The sequence below is a fragment of the Enhydra lutris genome, unplaced genomic scaffold, assembly GCF_002288905.1.
Source record: "Enhydra lutris kenyoni isolate GAN:26980312 unplaced genomic scaffold, ASM228890v2 scaffoldscaffold21, whole genome shotgun sequence".
In the NCBI taxonomy this organism is placed as follows: domain Eukaryota; kingdom Metazoa; phylum Chordata; class Mammalia; order Carnivora; family Mustelidae; genus Enhydra; species Enhydra lutris.
In genome coordinates, this window is record NW_019154105.1 from 34882592 (window position 1) to 34896549 (window position 13958).

The 13958-nt window shown below is 44.8% G+C and overlaps 1 protein-coding gene across 3 annotated transcripts in view; it reads left to right on the plus strand.

Moving 5' to 3' along the window:
• LOC111149146 (amyloid beta precursor protein binding family B member 2) overlaps window positions 1–13958 on the plus strand; it is a 312250-nt gene that overhangs the window by 198582 nt on the left and 99710 nt on the right. For all 3 annotated transcript variants that reach the window (XM_022506093.1, XM_022506091.1, XM_022506092.1), the window contains 3 exons: window positions 5984–6046; window positions 6464–6549; window positions 6645–6705. In XM_022506093.1, the coding sequence (XP_022361801.1) occupies window positions 5984–6046; window positions 6464–6549; window positions 6645–6705 (210 nt within the window). The remainder of the gene's footprint in view (window positions 1–5983; window positions 6047–6463; window positions 6550–6644; window positions 6706–13958) is intronic.

Sequence of the window (13958 nt, forward strand, 5' to 3'; positions counted from 1 at the left end):
AGCTTCAGTGACTGTCTACTGACCCAGCCCCCGCCCCAGGCTTCACAGTTCTTTTGGGGGGCTGGGGGCTGGGAGGGACTTGGTGAGAGTCACAGCTTTTCATCTCAACCCTAGGGCCAGCAGTGTCCTATGCAGAGCCTTCTAGAAAACGACTTCTCTTGATAACATTGTCTCAGGTGCTAATGATAGTAGAAGAGAAATAATGATTTCTCTGACACCGTTTCTTTGATCCCTGAATGGAATCTATTTCATACTAATTTGGAACCATGAGAGAAAGCAAAATGTTAAGGACGAGAAGAAACTTATAATATGTCAGGTTAGAAATCCATATTTTATTTAGCTTCCCCCACCCCCGCCCCAAGCTCTTTTATTGGGTGGGGGGGACTCAAGTAAGTGCCAAATCTGTTGATTCTGCTTCACAAAAGTTTAGTACTGAAAGCTTCCTTACAGTTTAAAATTTTTACATTTCACATTCCAGAGTTCACTGGGGAAGTGCTAATAATGGGTAATGTCTCCTCTGTGTATGCCAGCAGTATTTTCTAAAGTTTATAAACAGGCCAGGAAGCATTTGCTATTGAAATTGGGCCCACAGTGATCTCCCCGACCCCCTGCGCCCCCAGTCGATCAACTTGTTCCAAATTACTTGGATGTCGAATTTTAGAAGAAAGGAGCCATACAAAGTATTTTTATGAATCACTGTTGGCCTATAGGCAAGTCTTGCCTTATAGTGTTTCCAACTGAAGGGATTCCTGGTTCCTAAAGAAGAGAAGTATGGAGGAGAAAGTGTGTCTGAAGTGAGCGGAGGTGGGATTGTTTCTCAGAACTGGGTTCTTGATCCTCATTCACTCCATTCTCGCTGCGACACTCCTGGGGTCTGTCAGGGCCTTGAGCCGCTAACTCCCTAGGAGGGAAAATTCCGTATATTATGTTAGAACCTGTGGAATTTCATATACATTTAGAAATAAGATGAAAACATAAAGGAGCTATTCTGTCATGTTTTTACTAAACTCTTGACTCAATCATGACTGCAGATAACCTTCTAGAAGGGCCTAGTGAATGCTATGGCAGCGATTCTCAGCCTGTGAGCCAAGGACCGTGGCCAAGGTGACCTCTGAGGCTTGTAGAATATTTTGATTCCTCGGTCCCTCCCCGAGGCCACTGAGCTGGACTTTCTAGACGTGGGACCTGGAAATCTGCGTTTATCATAAACTTTCCAGGTGATTCTACATAGAGCAAGTGCAAGAACTGGTCCTCTAATGAATCTAATCTCCTCGTCTTTGTTTATATGTCACTGCCCCTTCCGACTGATCCCAGCTTCTCCTGGGAATTACTGCTCCCATCCCTCCGCTTAGAAAGCCCTTTATTTGAGGATGTCTTTTTTTTTTAAATTTTTTATTTTTTTTATTAACATATAATGTATTATTAGCCCTAGGGGTACAGGTCTGTGAACATGATGTCTTTTTATAGTATTATTACTTACAGCATGTCAGTCTCCCTCCTTGGGGTGGGGGTGAGGACCTGTCCCCCCTCATCTTGTGTCCCCTGCACCTGGCACCGTGTCCAGTACCTGGTGAAGCTGAATGAAGGAATAAGCCAGGTTCGTGGCTGGGCGAGTTCTTAGTTGACTTGCGGTAGCAGCAAAGCCAGCACTGGAGCCCCAGGTCCTCTCCTGACCATCCTTTGGCTCACAAAGATGAATTTTTTTTTTAAGATTTTTAAAATTTTTATTTATTTGACAGAGATCACAAGTAGGCAGAGAAGCCGGCAGAGAGAGAAGAGGAAGCAGGCTCCCTGCTGAGCAGAGAGCCCAATATGGGGCTCGATCCCAGGACCTTGGGAACATGACCTGAGCCGAAGGCAGAGGCTTTAACCCACTGAGCCACCCAGGCGGCCCACAAAGATGAATTTAATTGCACACGTATTTGTCAATCTGTTTACTAGTTTGATTTTTTTTTTTTTTTAACTTCTCTGGGTTATGTTTGCATGACACACCACAGCTCTGTTCTTCTGATAGTGTTGCATCCAACAAAACACAGAAAGCATTTTAAGAAGTCTGAAAAGGGGGGCGCCTGGGTGGCTCAGTGGGTTAAAGCCTCTGCCTTCGGCTCAGGTCCTGATCCCAGGGTCCTGGGATCGAGCCCCGCATCGGGCTCTCTACTCAGTGGGGAGCCTGCTTCCTCCTCTCTCTCTCTCTGCCTGCCTCTCCGCCTACTTGTGATCTCTCTCTCTGTGTCAAATAAAAATCTTAAAAAAAAAAAAAAAAAAAAAAGAAGTCTGAAAAGGTGCACACATCTATGGTCAATGCTCATTCGCATCGCCTGGCCTGTACCTTAACGTTCCAACGTTCCAGGCTCTGCCATTTATCATCAAGGCCACACGTACTGAGGCTTAGGTCTCAAGAAGACAATCAAGAAGCATGATTCATAACACTTTATAGTCTGTAGATACCTGTTTTTTATTCTTACCAATGGCTGCCTTTTTTTTCCCCTCCCTGGAAAGAGAGAGCAGATAGGGGAATGGCCATGTCTTAGACTCCAGGTAGGCGGTCCCAATGCTAAGGGCTCATGCTGTCGATCTGTTTGTCCCCACTCTGATGGTGAGGTCTCCATAGCGCTGTTTCCTAGACAAAGAACTGAGGTCACAGAGCAGATGAGAGCAGAGGCAGGATTTGAATCCGGTCTTTGTAGCAGAACTTCTGAAGCCCACGCACGTGGAGGTGATGATCACAGCTTCCATCAGAGTCACTAGGGAATGTTCTTTTGCTTTCCTCTCTGCCTGGTTCACAGCAGGTTCACCCTCCACGCTTGCTCCCCAGGTTACATTCTGATACTGCTTCTTAGAACCTTTCTCATCCCCTTGGACCGCATCCTCAAGACTATGGTGGTGACGTTGTCCACTCCAGTGTTCTCTTTCTTTCAGTAGAATGACAATGCATCGTTTTCCTATGATTGAAGAATTGCTTTCTGAGATCCCAGGAGAGAAATAAGGATGAAGAAAAGTCAAGGTTATACAATTGGATTCCCTTAGTGGGTCCACCGTCACACAGATTCACTGTGAGGTCATGAAAGGCACCATGCTGAAAGGTCATGAAGGGTCATGATAGGCACCATGCTCCAGGAGCTAGGTCAGTCCCCAGGGACACCACCGCCTCTGAGTTGCTAAGGCTTCAAGGCTTTCCTAGAACTCAGTGTGATCACTTTGGTCAGGAGGAGGGGTGCTTTACCCGGTCAAGGTCAAGAAAAGCACCAGGAGACTATGTCCCTACCTCTAACTCTGGCTCAAGAACATTCCATGGTGCAAAGATTTAGCTGCATTGCCTCAGAGATTATCAGTTTGAAACTTACTGCTCATGGAACACGGTCTCTGTTCTTCCTTGACCAGCTTTGTCCCTGTCCGACATCCTTGTCCTTCCAGAGGCACAGTGCCCACCCGCCTTTCCCTCTGTCACTGTCTTTCTCTTTTTCTCATCTCTTCATTCATTTCTCACTCCCGCCATGCAGACTTTCTGTAGAACCATACAGTGTCTTTGGGGTGTCTTTAAAAAAAAGATTAGCTAAAATGTTGTATTCTCTCTTCTTTAAAAAAAATTAGATGTATAGAATGTGTGGTTCTTAAAACTCAAGACTGCTTTTGTCTTTTGTTGCCCTTAATTTAAAAAAAGAAAAGAAAAATTATGGTCACTTCTATAGGGGAGAAAATTTCGAAAAATGAGTGCTTGTAGATATAGGAGGAGAAAGGGTCTTTTGTCCTAATCATAACATAGGTTCTGTTAGTCCTTACTTGAGTTTTGTACTAAGGAGTTTCTTTAAGAGCCCCCATGTTATTTTAGCTTTTGAAAAATTGGCGTATACGATCTTTATTTTATTTAAATCTGTAAGAGGTGACTGTTGGAAGTTTGCCAGCTGACTCATGTCTCCGTAGCATAAGAGCTGGATTCATAGAATTTTAGAATTATAATCAACTTTTACATTACAGGGACCCAACATCCAAAGAGTAAATACATTTAAAAAAAATTTTTAAACCATACATGCATACAGAGAACTATTTTAATTAAATGCTGAAGGCTTTTCTGAATACTTGTTTTGAAAAATACTCTTTCTGTCCCCACACACTGTCTGTTGAGGATAATTTGATTTCAGATTCCTCTTGTCAAACACGCACTCTTCTTCTTCTTCTTCTTTTTTTTTTTTTTTTAATTTCTCTTAAGAACATAAATTACCTGGAGTCTTACTAATTCACCACCTGGTAACCTTTTTCAACATTCAGCTTCAATGAAAAAATAAATACTGCTAACATGTAAACCGTGATGATGATTTGGGATCAAATAGGCTTATTGTCCTTTAAAAAAAAGAAAGAAAGAAAGAAAGAAATTCTAGCTTAAAATTCTTGCGATTTCAGGTCCTTATCATGAGACCCCCTACAAGGAGGATTCTAAACCTTTCTTGGTCACCCGCCCCTCTGGAAACAGAAGACTGGGAGATCTTCTCCCCAGGAAAATGCACATGTGCAAAACCCCACCCCGATTTCAGGGGGCTCACAGGATTCCTGGGCTTATAAGACCCTCCTGTGTGATGAATTTTCTCCTCAGTGAAAACTGAACACCACTTTGGGGGATGGAGTAGGGATAGAGGTGACGGGCTAGGCAGCTTTCCTACTCCTTTTGCTCAATAAAAGAGATTATTTCTTAAAAAGTAGATACATTGGTGTAAGTTCCACTTTATTTCAAAAAACTGCAGTTCAGGTGTTTAGTCGAAAAAAGAAAGTGATAGTGACGCCCGCCGGGCGGTGGTAACAGTGACAAGGGGCTCCGGGTTCCTCGCGTCCCGCCCAGTTAAACGATCACATCTTTCAACACTTGGCACATTTAAACTTCGCTGCCCTATTCTGAGTGGGTTTCAAAATTACAGTAATGTCGTGAGCAGGAATCATGGGTCACTATTGCCGTCTCATTCTCAAAGTGCTTTAGCTGAAAAGCGACTTGAGCAAGGTCTCCGTTGGTGATTTATTAGCCGAGAAAAGAGGTGATTGGACTGACACATCAGTGGAACGCATTCATAACGATGTCCCTGGGTTTTGTTCGCTTCATTTATTTCCCCAAAGGTTACATGAAAAATATTTGGATATTCACTCACTGTGGTAGAAAGGGAAAACAAAAAAAAACAAACAAAAAAAACAAAAAACAAACCCAACCACATTGCCTGTTGTCTGAGGGCAATAGAGAGGCTGTTGAGATGCAAAGATCTATTCTGAGCTGTCTCCCAACAAGGCAAGGCTCCGCGCTTTGTTCTGGGATTCTGTTGACAGAATCATTCGTGATCACCAATTTGTGCAGAAGCTTGCGTGTAACAAGGAAGCAGAGCTTCTTACGAATTGGAAGAATTTACATTCGACTGTGGCAAGCTGTTTGGGGTCGGTTAAATCTCAGCAGATGCTGACGTCAGGCTGTGCTCCTTACCGGCTCTCCTGCCCTGTCCTTGGCCTTTTTTCTTTTATGTGAAAATAATGTGAGCCCCCGGTTTTTATGCCCTTGACTGGGGACATTCCCCAGTGTTCAGATCCTCCCAGGGACAGTTACCATCCCCGATTCCACCCCCATCTCCAGAAGATGGTTCTGTTGGGTTACCGGGAGAGGAAAAGGTTCCCGCGGTATTAGGTCCACGAAGCATTTAATCCCAGAAAGCATATTGTGGGCTTAAGGCCACGTTTAGAAGATCTAACACTGACCGCTAGCAATGGTCAGTCATTTCCGTGGTAAGTAACGTGAGCGCCATCACTCTCCTCCCCGCCCTAGGCCTCAGGTGATAATCTAGGTCTAGAGTGAGCTAACCAGTTGCTGATAGAGTGAATTTGTTCCCTAACCCGTCCTGTGGATATCAATGCTAACAACAGTGTCTTGTGTTTTTTTTTTTTCCTTTTTTTTCTTTACTTTTTTGTTTCTTTTAAATCAATGTGCTTTTTCCTATGTGAATAATTACATGTCTAGAAACAGCCATGGAGTGATTTTGCTGTTCTGAATGGGGGAAAGATTAATAGTGACATTTGGAAGGCAAGTATATTGTCAGATTCTAGATCATTCGATATTTTGTCCTTTCTGCATGGCTGTGGCTGTATCTTTTTCTTCCTCATGAATATCATCCCTTCTGCAGGGACGCAGTGATGGGGCTTGCTAGGAGGGACGCCCAGCTCACACACATGTTGCCTTTATTTATTTATTTATTTATTTATTTTTATGTGTCCCGTTGCGAATGACTTCAAGCTGACTGCCCTGGGTTCCCTGTCTTGTAAGAACTGGGGCTTGCACCGAGCCGGCATCCAGCAGCCCTTGCATGCCCTTTATCTGCCTAAGCTCACACCTACTCTCTGCCTCTTGCCCAGAGAACTGTTCTCCCCTTTGATATTTGATGCCCCCGTCGGGAGCCCTTCCCCCTTTTCTCCATTAACAGGGGATCTGTTTTCCCCCTAGGATTTGCACGCGGCCACAGTTAACCCGGACCCCAGTTTAAAAGAGTTTGAAGGAGCAACACTCCGCTATGCATCTTTGAAACTCAGGTAGGGCGTGCAAAGGAACCCGCCATCGTGGCTGGCTGCGTGCGGCTGGAGTTTCCGGTAGAATTCTTAGTCCGGCTTTCTGTTCTTCTTTCCAGACATGCCCCCCATGCTGAGGAGGATGATTCTTGCAGCATCAATAGCGACCCAGAAGCCAAGGTTTGTAAGAAACATGTTTTTAGTGGCCAGGTTATGTTCTTGCATTGAAGTAATGACTTTGGAAATGGTTCGGTTTTCATAAACTGTCAACCCAGAGCCACGGATGAAGCAATGAGTCCTCGATCCGCTCTCATTCCTAAGCTCCCCAACACTTGAAATACATCCCTAGGCCAAGTGAGGTTTGGGAGGATTTCCATGATCATCAAGACTGTGCCTGTATCACACTACGCCAGTGATAAGTGATCACTTTGCACCATGTAATAAGTTAGAATTATTGTTCAAGACAGTGGGCTTCGGAAGCCTTGCAGAGCCCTGGGAGGGGCGGTCGCAGGTGGTTCAAGGCTCCTTAGGCCCACCTGTTCCAGAACAGCCTCACATTCGCACCCTCTCTCTCCTAAACCCAGGCCTGATTTACGATGGAAAATGAGAGTGCGCTTTTCCTTCTGGACTCCTGGCGGGGGGCCAGCAAGGCCAGCACGGGCGTGTGGCCAGTGTCCTTGCACAGGGTCCCGGGCCTGGGCTTTCATGCGGTGTGGTTGCCATCTTGAAATTCTAAATTCTTTCATCTTTGGATTCCTGTTTTTATAAGTGACGTCCAATGGGGCGATGCACCAGGGACTTGGATCCTTGGTTTGGGAACAGTCCTGCCACCTTCCTACCTCCCTGAGAGGTCCTTGACTGCTTGTTCCCCTTCTCCTCAGCCCCTCAGGCCCTGCCACACAGCCTCATCGCTGCCTCTACCCAGCAATCGCTACCTCCTTCCACCCCAGTAAGGGCCTCACTGGGAGCACGGGGTGAGTTGGCTCTGGGCACACGTGCTCCCGTGACATCTTGAAAAGGGCAAAGTGGTAGCCTACCCAGCCCAGGCTGATAGCACAGCAGTGTGTTCCCCACGGGGAGGGGGGCAGTTCAGTGGGGATGAGGCCCTGCCCACCCCCAGTCCGGGTACTTGGTGTGTTCTGGCACAGAAGTTGGGGTATACTGGAGGGTCACCTATCTGCTGTGTCTCGGGGTAGGGGAGATGGGTCCATGGGGAAAAGGGGGATGTCTGACTCAGTTTTCCCATTCCTGGCCAGGGTGCGGGTGCATCGGTCCAGCAACTCGCGGCATGGGGAACCCAGAAGGTGTTGGTTTGTGGGGTGAGCACTCGTGAGGGTCTGCACTTATCCTGCAGGTGTCCCGTGCCCAAGAGAGCATGACTTTAAATACCAAGGAAAACCCACCATAATGAGTGAAGAGAGAGAAAGTGGGAAAGGCAGCAGTTTCGTTTCAGCCCTTTTTCTGGCATTTTCCCCCCTGCCTTTGAACAGGGGCTCTGCATTTTCATTCTGCGTGTTACATTTCCATTTGCAAATTATGTAGCCGGTCCTCGATATTTTTTCTCATTCCTAAAGCAGATCTGTGTCTGTGAATAAAACAGCTAGTAAGCTCCCTTAGCAGTAGTTAAGTGGGGAAACACTGTGCAGTTTCAAAACCTTGACTCCTTGGTTGGAAACAGCCATGCTGCCATCGGGGCTGTGAGAATCCGGGCTCGCAGTGGAAACCCAGCCGCTCCTAGTCCGCTTGCTCAGCTACAGGCTCAGCAAAGCCTCATACGATGAAGGCCACCCCCAAGCCAGGGGTGTTCTGAGCAGGTCCTTGGGCTGCCGCTAACATACTGGCCTTTAAAGACAAGTTTTAAGGCAGGGAGCAGATGCAGTAGAATAGGAAGGCGGGCTGGGAATCACTTGGTTTGTGCCCAGGTGTTTTACAAGGGTTATCAGCAGAGGCTGGAGGCGGAGGGCAGAAGGGTGGGGAGTGAGGGGGCGCTTGACACTGACAAGTGGGCGGGGAGGGCCAGGCAGGAGGGGAGGTGGAAATGGTACCAGGAACAGGAGACGTGGTTGAAATATGACCCAAGTTGTACGACCTCTTTTTACCTCCCAGTGGTCCTGTTCACAGAATTCTCCTTCTGCCCCTTGCTAGTGCCCACGTGTCTGTTCCAACACTTACTATGAATTTGTTCGTGTTGGTAAGGAGGTTCAGTGTTGCCATAAGTTACTGGAGCTGGACCGAGTTCTAAATAAAAAAGTACATGTATTATATTATTTATCTTATATCCTACCCTGTTTTAGGTAAGATCTTTGAAAACTTATAAGAACAAATGCGTTGGTTTTTTTTTTTTTTAAAGGCACAGAAAATGTAAAGGAATGATCAGTGCATCTGTCTCTACTGGGACAATAGACAAAAGTCAGAAAAGATCAGATTAGCGGGGCGCCTGGGTGGCTCAGCGGGTTACGTGGCTGCCTTCAGCTCAGGTCATGATCCCAGGGTCCCGGGATCAAGTCCCACATCACGCTTCTTGCTCAGAGGGGAGCCTGTCGCTTCCCCTGCTTGTGCATGCTCTGTCTCTTTCTCTGACAAACAGTTGAAATCTTTCAGAAAAGGTAAAAAAAAAAAGAAAAGAAAGAAAGAAAAAGAAAAGATCGGACTAGGGAGAAGCCTCTGCCCAGTTATGGAAATTGATCTGCAGATTCGTTTTTGTGCCTGCGGGTGATTACTTACACTGAGGATTCTTAGGGCGATGAGCACAAATCCCTAGGACAACTCAGAATCCTTAAAAGATGTTGGCAAACTACACATGCTTCTCACCAACCCCGCCCACCCTGGATTCTGAAGGTCCCCATGCTGTGCTTATCATCGTTAAAGACGCCAGCACAGTGGGAAGGCAGAGGGTCTTGGGACCCTACGTTATATGAATCCCACAGTCCATGAGGCAGAAGCCTCCCGGTCCTGATGGCATGTAACCGTTTTCCTAGCGCTCCTTTATAAAGTCACCGTAATAATGAATATTTATTGTTAACCCTTTGCCAGGCATTTGCCTTAAAACTATTTCTGCTGGCTCTCATCCTTACAAAAATTCAGTGGCCTATCATTATCTCGGTGTTGCAGATGGGGAAATGGAGTCATAGAAGGTTAAACAGATAGTCAGTAAATAGCGCCAGGATCTGAATCCAGGCCATGGAGCTACAGAGGCTATGCTCACTAGACTTGGAGGAAAGAAATTCCTTACACATTGCCAATTTGAAAGTTGCTAAGAGAATAGATCTTTTTAAAAATTCTTTATCACAAGAAGAAAAAAAATTTGTGACTGTGTATGGTGATGGATGTTAACTAGACTTACTCTGGTGATCATTTTGCAATATGCAAATATTGAATCATGGTGTCATACACTTGAAACTAATTAATGTTACATGTCAATTATACCTCAATTAAAAGAAAAAGGAAAATCCTCACTTGGAGCTTTACTTAGAGGCAACCACCAAATGATGTGTCTTTAATAATATTGAACTATACAGAGATATATGGAAATTTGCGTTTCGCTGGTCGATTTTTCATAGCATTACTCATTGAAAGCAAAGGACACACAGCCAAGCCAAACTCCTTTCAAGCGAATTGATGGAAAGTTACGACAGCGTGTCCTCGCTTGCTGGTCTCACTTGAGGCTGTGATGAACTAGACTCCAAAAGTGGAAGGGATGGGCTGCAGGGCTTTTTAACCCCTCCCTTAGTTGTACAGTTTCAAAAAGGCTTATGGTCAAGGTTGGGCCTAGAAGGAGGAAGCCAAGGGGGCTGGCGTGGAGATAACACAGCATTGCTGGTGATCAGCAGATCTACACGCTTCATTCGCCATGGACACAGCAGGATTGATGTTCCCTTGAGGAGTCTGGGCCTCTATGATGGATGCAAGGTCACACTTGGAAATGGGCACGGGAAGCCTTACGGGGAAGGCCAAGCTGTTCTCTCCGAACTACAACTAATTTAAAATCTGGTGGCCCTAAACGAAGTTATTCTCTACCAATTTTGAAAAAGTGAATGAGTTTGGTGCTGACTTCACTGAAGTCACTTTGGAGGAGTCCCCCCACGACACAGACATACACTCTGTTCTTTGCCACCTGTCCCCTTCATGCCTGTTTAAGGTTACCTAGGGCACCTGAGAAGGGAGAAGTGGCAAAGACCTAGATTTTCTAGATGTTGAAGTTCTTTTGTAGAAGTCGTTATTGCTTTAGATAACCCTGCGCATGCGTTCAACCAGCCAAAAACTAGAAAACGGAGTGCCCCCCCCCAGATAAGCAGAAAGTATCCTTTCTTTAGGGAAAAAAAATAATTTCATGTGCCACGGAATTATAAATATAGTCCCTAAGGACAGATTACTAAAAAGTTATTCTAGAAAACATCTTTCTTCCTAAGTGAAATTTACATGCTAAAAAAAAATCAAAATTATTTTCAGGCTATCAGGATGTGGATGTTGCAAACCCTCTCCAGCCACTGTGAGTCTGGGCACCTTGACAAGCAAGTTGTTCAGTGGAACCTCTGAATAACAATGGCAACACAAAATGACCACACCACCGCCCACACACACACACACACACACACACACACACACACACACACGCACACAAGCACCGCCCAACCCCCTCTCAAAGAGCAAAGTATTTTTAAAACTCTGGAAATGTTTTTTGAGCCTACCTAATTTTTTGTCCAATAATTATTATTTTAGTTGATGGTAATGGGTCTGCGTTTGTATATAATTCTGAGGTCTTCATTTTTTTTTTTAATTTTAAAATGATTCTAGATTTACATAAGAGGCACAGAGTTCGACTTCCCAGGTACCTCCTTCACCCAGCTTTCCCTAATAACATCTTCATTATCATAGTACCATAATGAAAATTAATAAATAACTATTGATACCATATTATTAACTATAGACCTCATTCAGTTTTGCTTTATTTTTTTTTCTCACTAATGCCATTTTTTTGTTTTGTTTTGTTTTGGTTTTTTGGAGGGTTGCTGGACCCAATCCAGGATACTACATGTCATGAGCTCTTTAAAAATTATTTCAGGGGCACGCCTGGGTGGCTCAGTAGGCTGAGTGTCTCTGACTCTTGATTTCGGCTCAGGTCATGATAATCAGGGTCATGGGATCAAGCCCCCACTCCCGGACTCCACGCTCAGCCGGGGTCTGTTCGTCCCTCTCCTTCTGTTCCTCCCCCCATTTACACTTGTGTGCACACTTGCTCTCTCTCTCTCTCTCTCTCTCAAATAACTAACTAAATAAAATCTTTAAAAAACATTTCATATCTTCCTTTCTGCAGTTCTCAGATTTACCATTCTTAACTCCGCTGATATAATATCACATTTAATGAATAGCGCCATAACCCGTCTCGGCACCCAGCCGCTGTAGGAGCAACTTCTAGTACTACAGAACAGAGCTACAACTTCATAAGACTAGGTGATGTTTTCCTTCAGAATTACTGCTTTGGTATAGGTCACTGAAACAGGTGCTCTCCGGTCAGAGGCTGTCAGCTTATGGCAATATTGCTTTATAGAAAGGATCCCGCCACGTATAATTCCCCCAGTAATGTCCTAGAATACACCTCTTTGTTCACCACCCACTTTATTCTAGGCATTGTCATTTTAATGTATTCAGCCTAGTTTCCTGGCACCTGAGCTGTGTCCTCCTCTAAATGTCTTCTGAAATTATCAAGACGAGATGTTGCTTTATGAAACTCTCTGTTTCTTTTCATTCTTTGCTGTTTTCTGTGGAACAAAGTTTTATTCTGTAAAAGTTTTATTTATCTTTTTTAAAGAGTTTATTTATTTATTTGACAGAGAGAAACAGAGAGATGGGGGGGAACACAAGCAGGGTGAGTGGGAGAGGGAGAAGCAGGCTTCCTGCCAAGCAGGGAGCCCCATGCGGGGCTTGATCCCAGGACCCTGGGATCATGACCTGAGCGGAAGGCACATGCTTAACGACTGAGACACCCAGGTGCCCACTCTGAAAGTTTTAGATAAAATTTATATTTAGGAATAATTTTAAAAATACAGAACAGTTACAGAGGTAGTACAGAGCGTTCCCAGATCTCCCTCACCCCACTTCCCCTAGTGTCCTGTCTTACACAACCGTAGTGAATTTGTCCAAACTGAGAAGTTAATAGGAGCACAAAACAATTAACTAAACACTTCGTTCTGATGTTACTAGTTTGTCTTCAAATGTCCTTTTTCTGTTCCACATCTAGTTCAGGGTACCACATTGTTTCATTTCTGTGCGTTTTAAATTCCAAATTTTATTCATTATTGTAATCTCAAATATTTTTTCTCTAATCATTTCTTTGTCTCTTTTGTGTTACTCTTCCATGTGAAAATGGGTTTTTTTAAAGATTTTATTTATTTATTTGAGAGAGAGAGTGAGCACAAGCAGGGGGAGGGCAGAGGGCGAAGCAGATGAGCAGGGAGCCCCATGTGGTACTCCATCCCGGGACTCCAGGACAATGACCTGAGCCACCCAGGCACCCTTTAAAATTTCTGTGTACACGAACGTTTGTGCTTCATTTGTCAAGAAGGCAACCCCTTGTTCTGTTTGAGCCGTCAGGTAGCTTGCATTTCTAAATTCCCATTAATTTCCTGTGTGACCTTCGCTCATCCTACTATAATACCTTAAAATCCAAACTTAGCCCCATAAAACTGTCCTTTCCTAATGGTATGTAGCACATTGCCAACCAAACTCTTGATGATAGTGATCAACACTAAAATGAAATGTTTTAGTTAAATTGTAGAAAACTTAATGCTTTGAAAAATGGGTGCTAATTTCTTAAGAGTTCTTTCTCATCCTTTGTGTTGCTCTGCCTGGACTTCTGTAAAGGAGGGGTGCTGCCACCTTGTGGACAATACCAAAAATTACATCTTAAAGAAATGGGCAAAAAAAAGTCAGTCTCAGAAAAGTTGAGTAAATAACTTCCCTAGGGTCACACAATAAGCTTGTGGTAGAGATGGCACTCAAAGGTGGGGGTCTCCTGGGCCTTGGATCACCCCAAATGATAACAGATCATTTCCAGGATATTTAGAACTGCCTCTAGAACCTTCTGCCCTGAAATCCAGCATAAAGGACCTGGGTAAGAAAGACGATTTTATTCCAGGCACTTAATTCACCCACTTTCAGCTTTCTCCTCTAGGAAATGAATGTGGGATCCTCTCAGAAGTCACTCTGGTTCAGAGAAATTTTAAGATGAAATGAAGCGGTCCTGACCTCTGGCATCTGCAGACAGGCTAGTGCCATCTGATCGATCTTTAGAGCTGGAGAAGGCAAGAAAGCGGAACTGGCCCCTGAGTACTCTCCAGGGCTGGAGAGAGGCTGCTGGGCCCCCTTCTCCAAGCACATGCTCGGCCTCTGCTAGGCGCACGGGCACTCTCAGGCTGTTTCCCTGCTGTTTATTT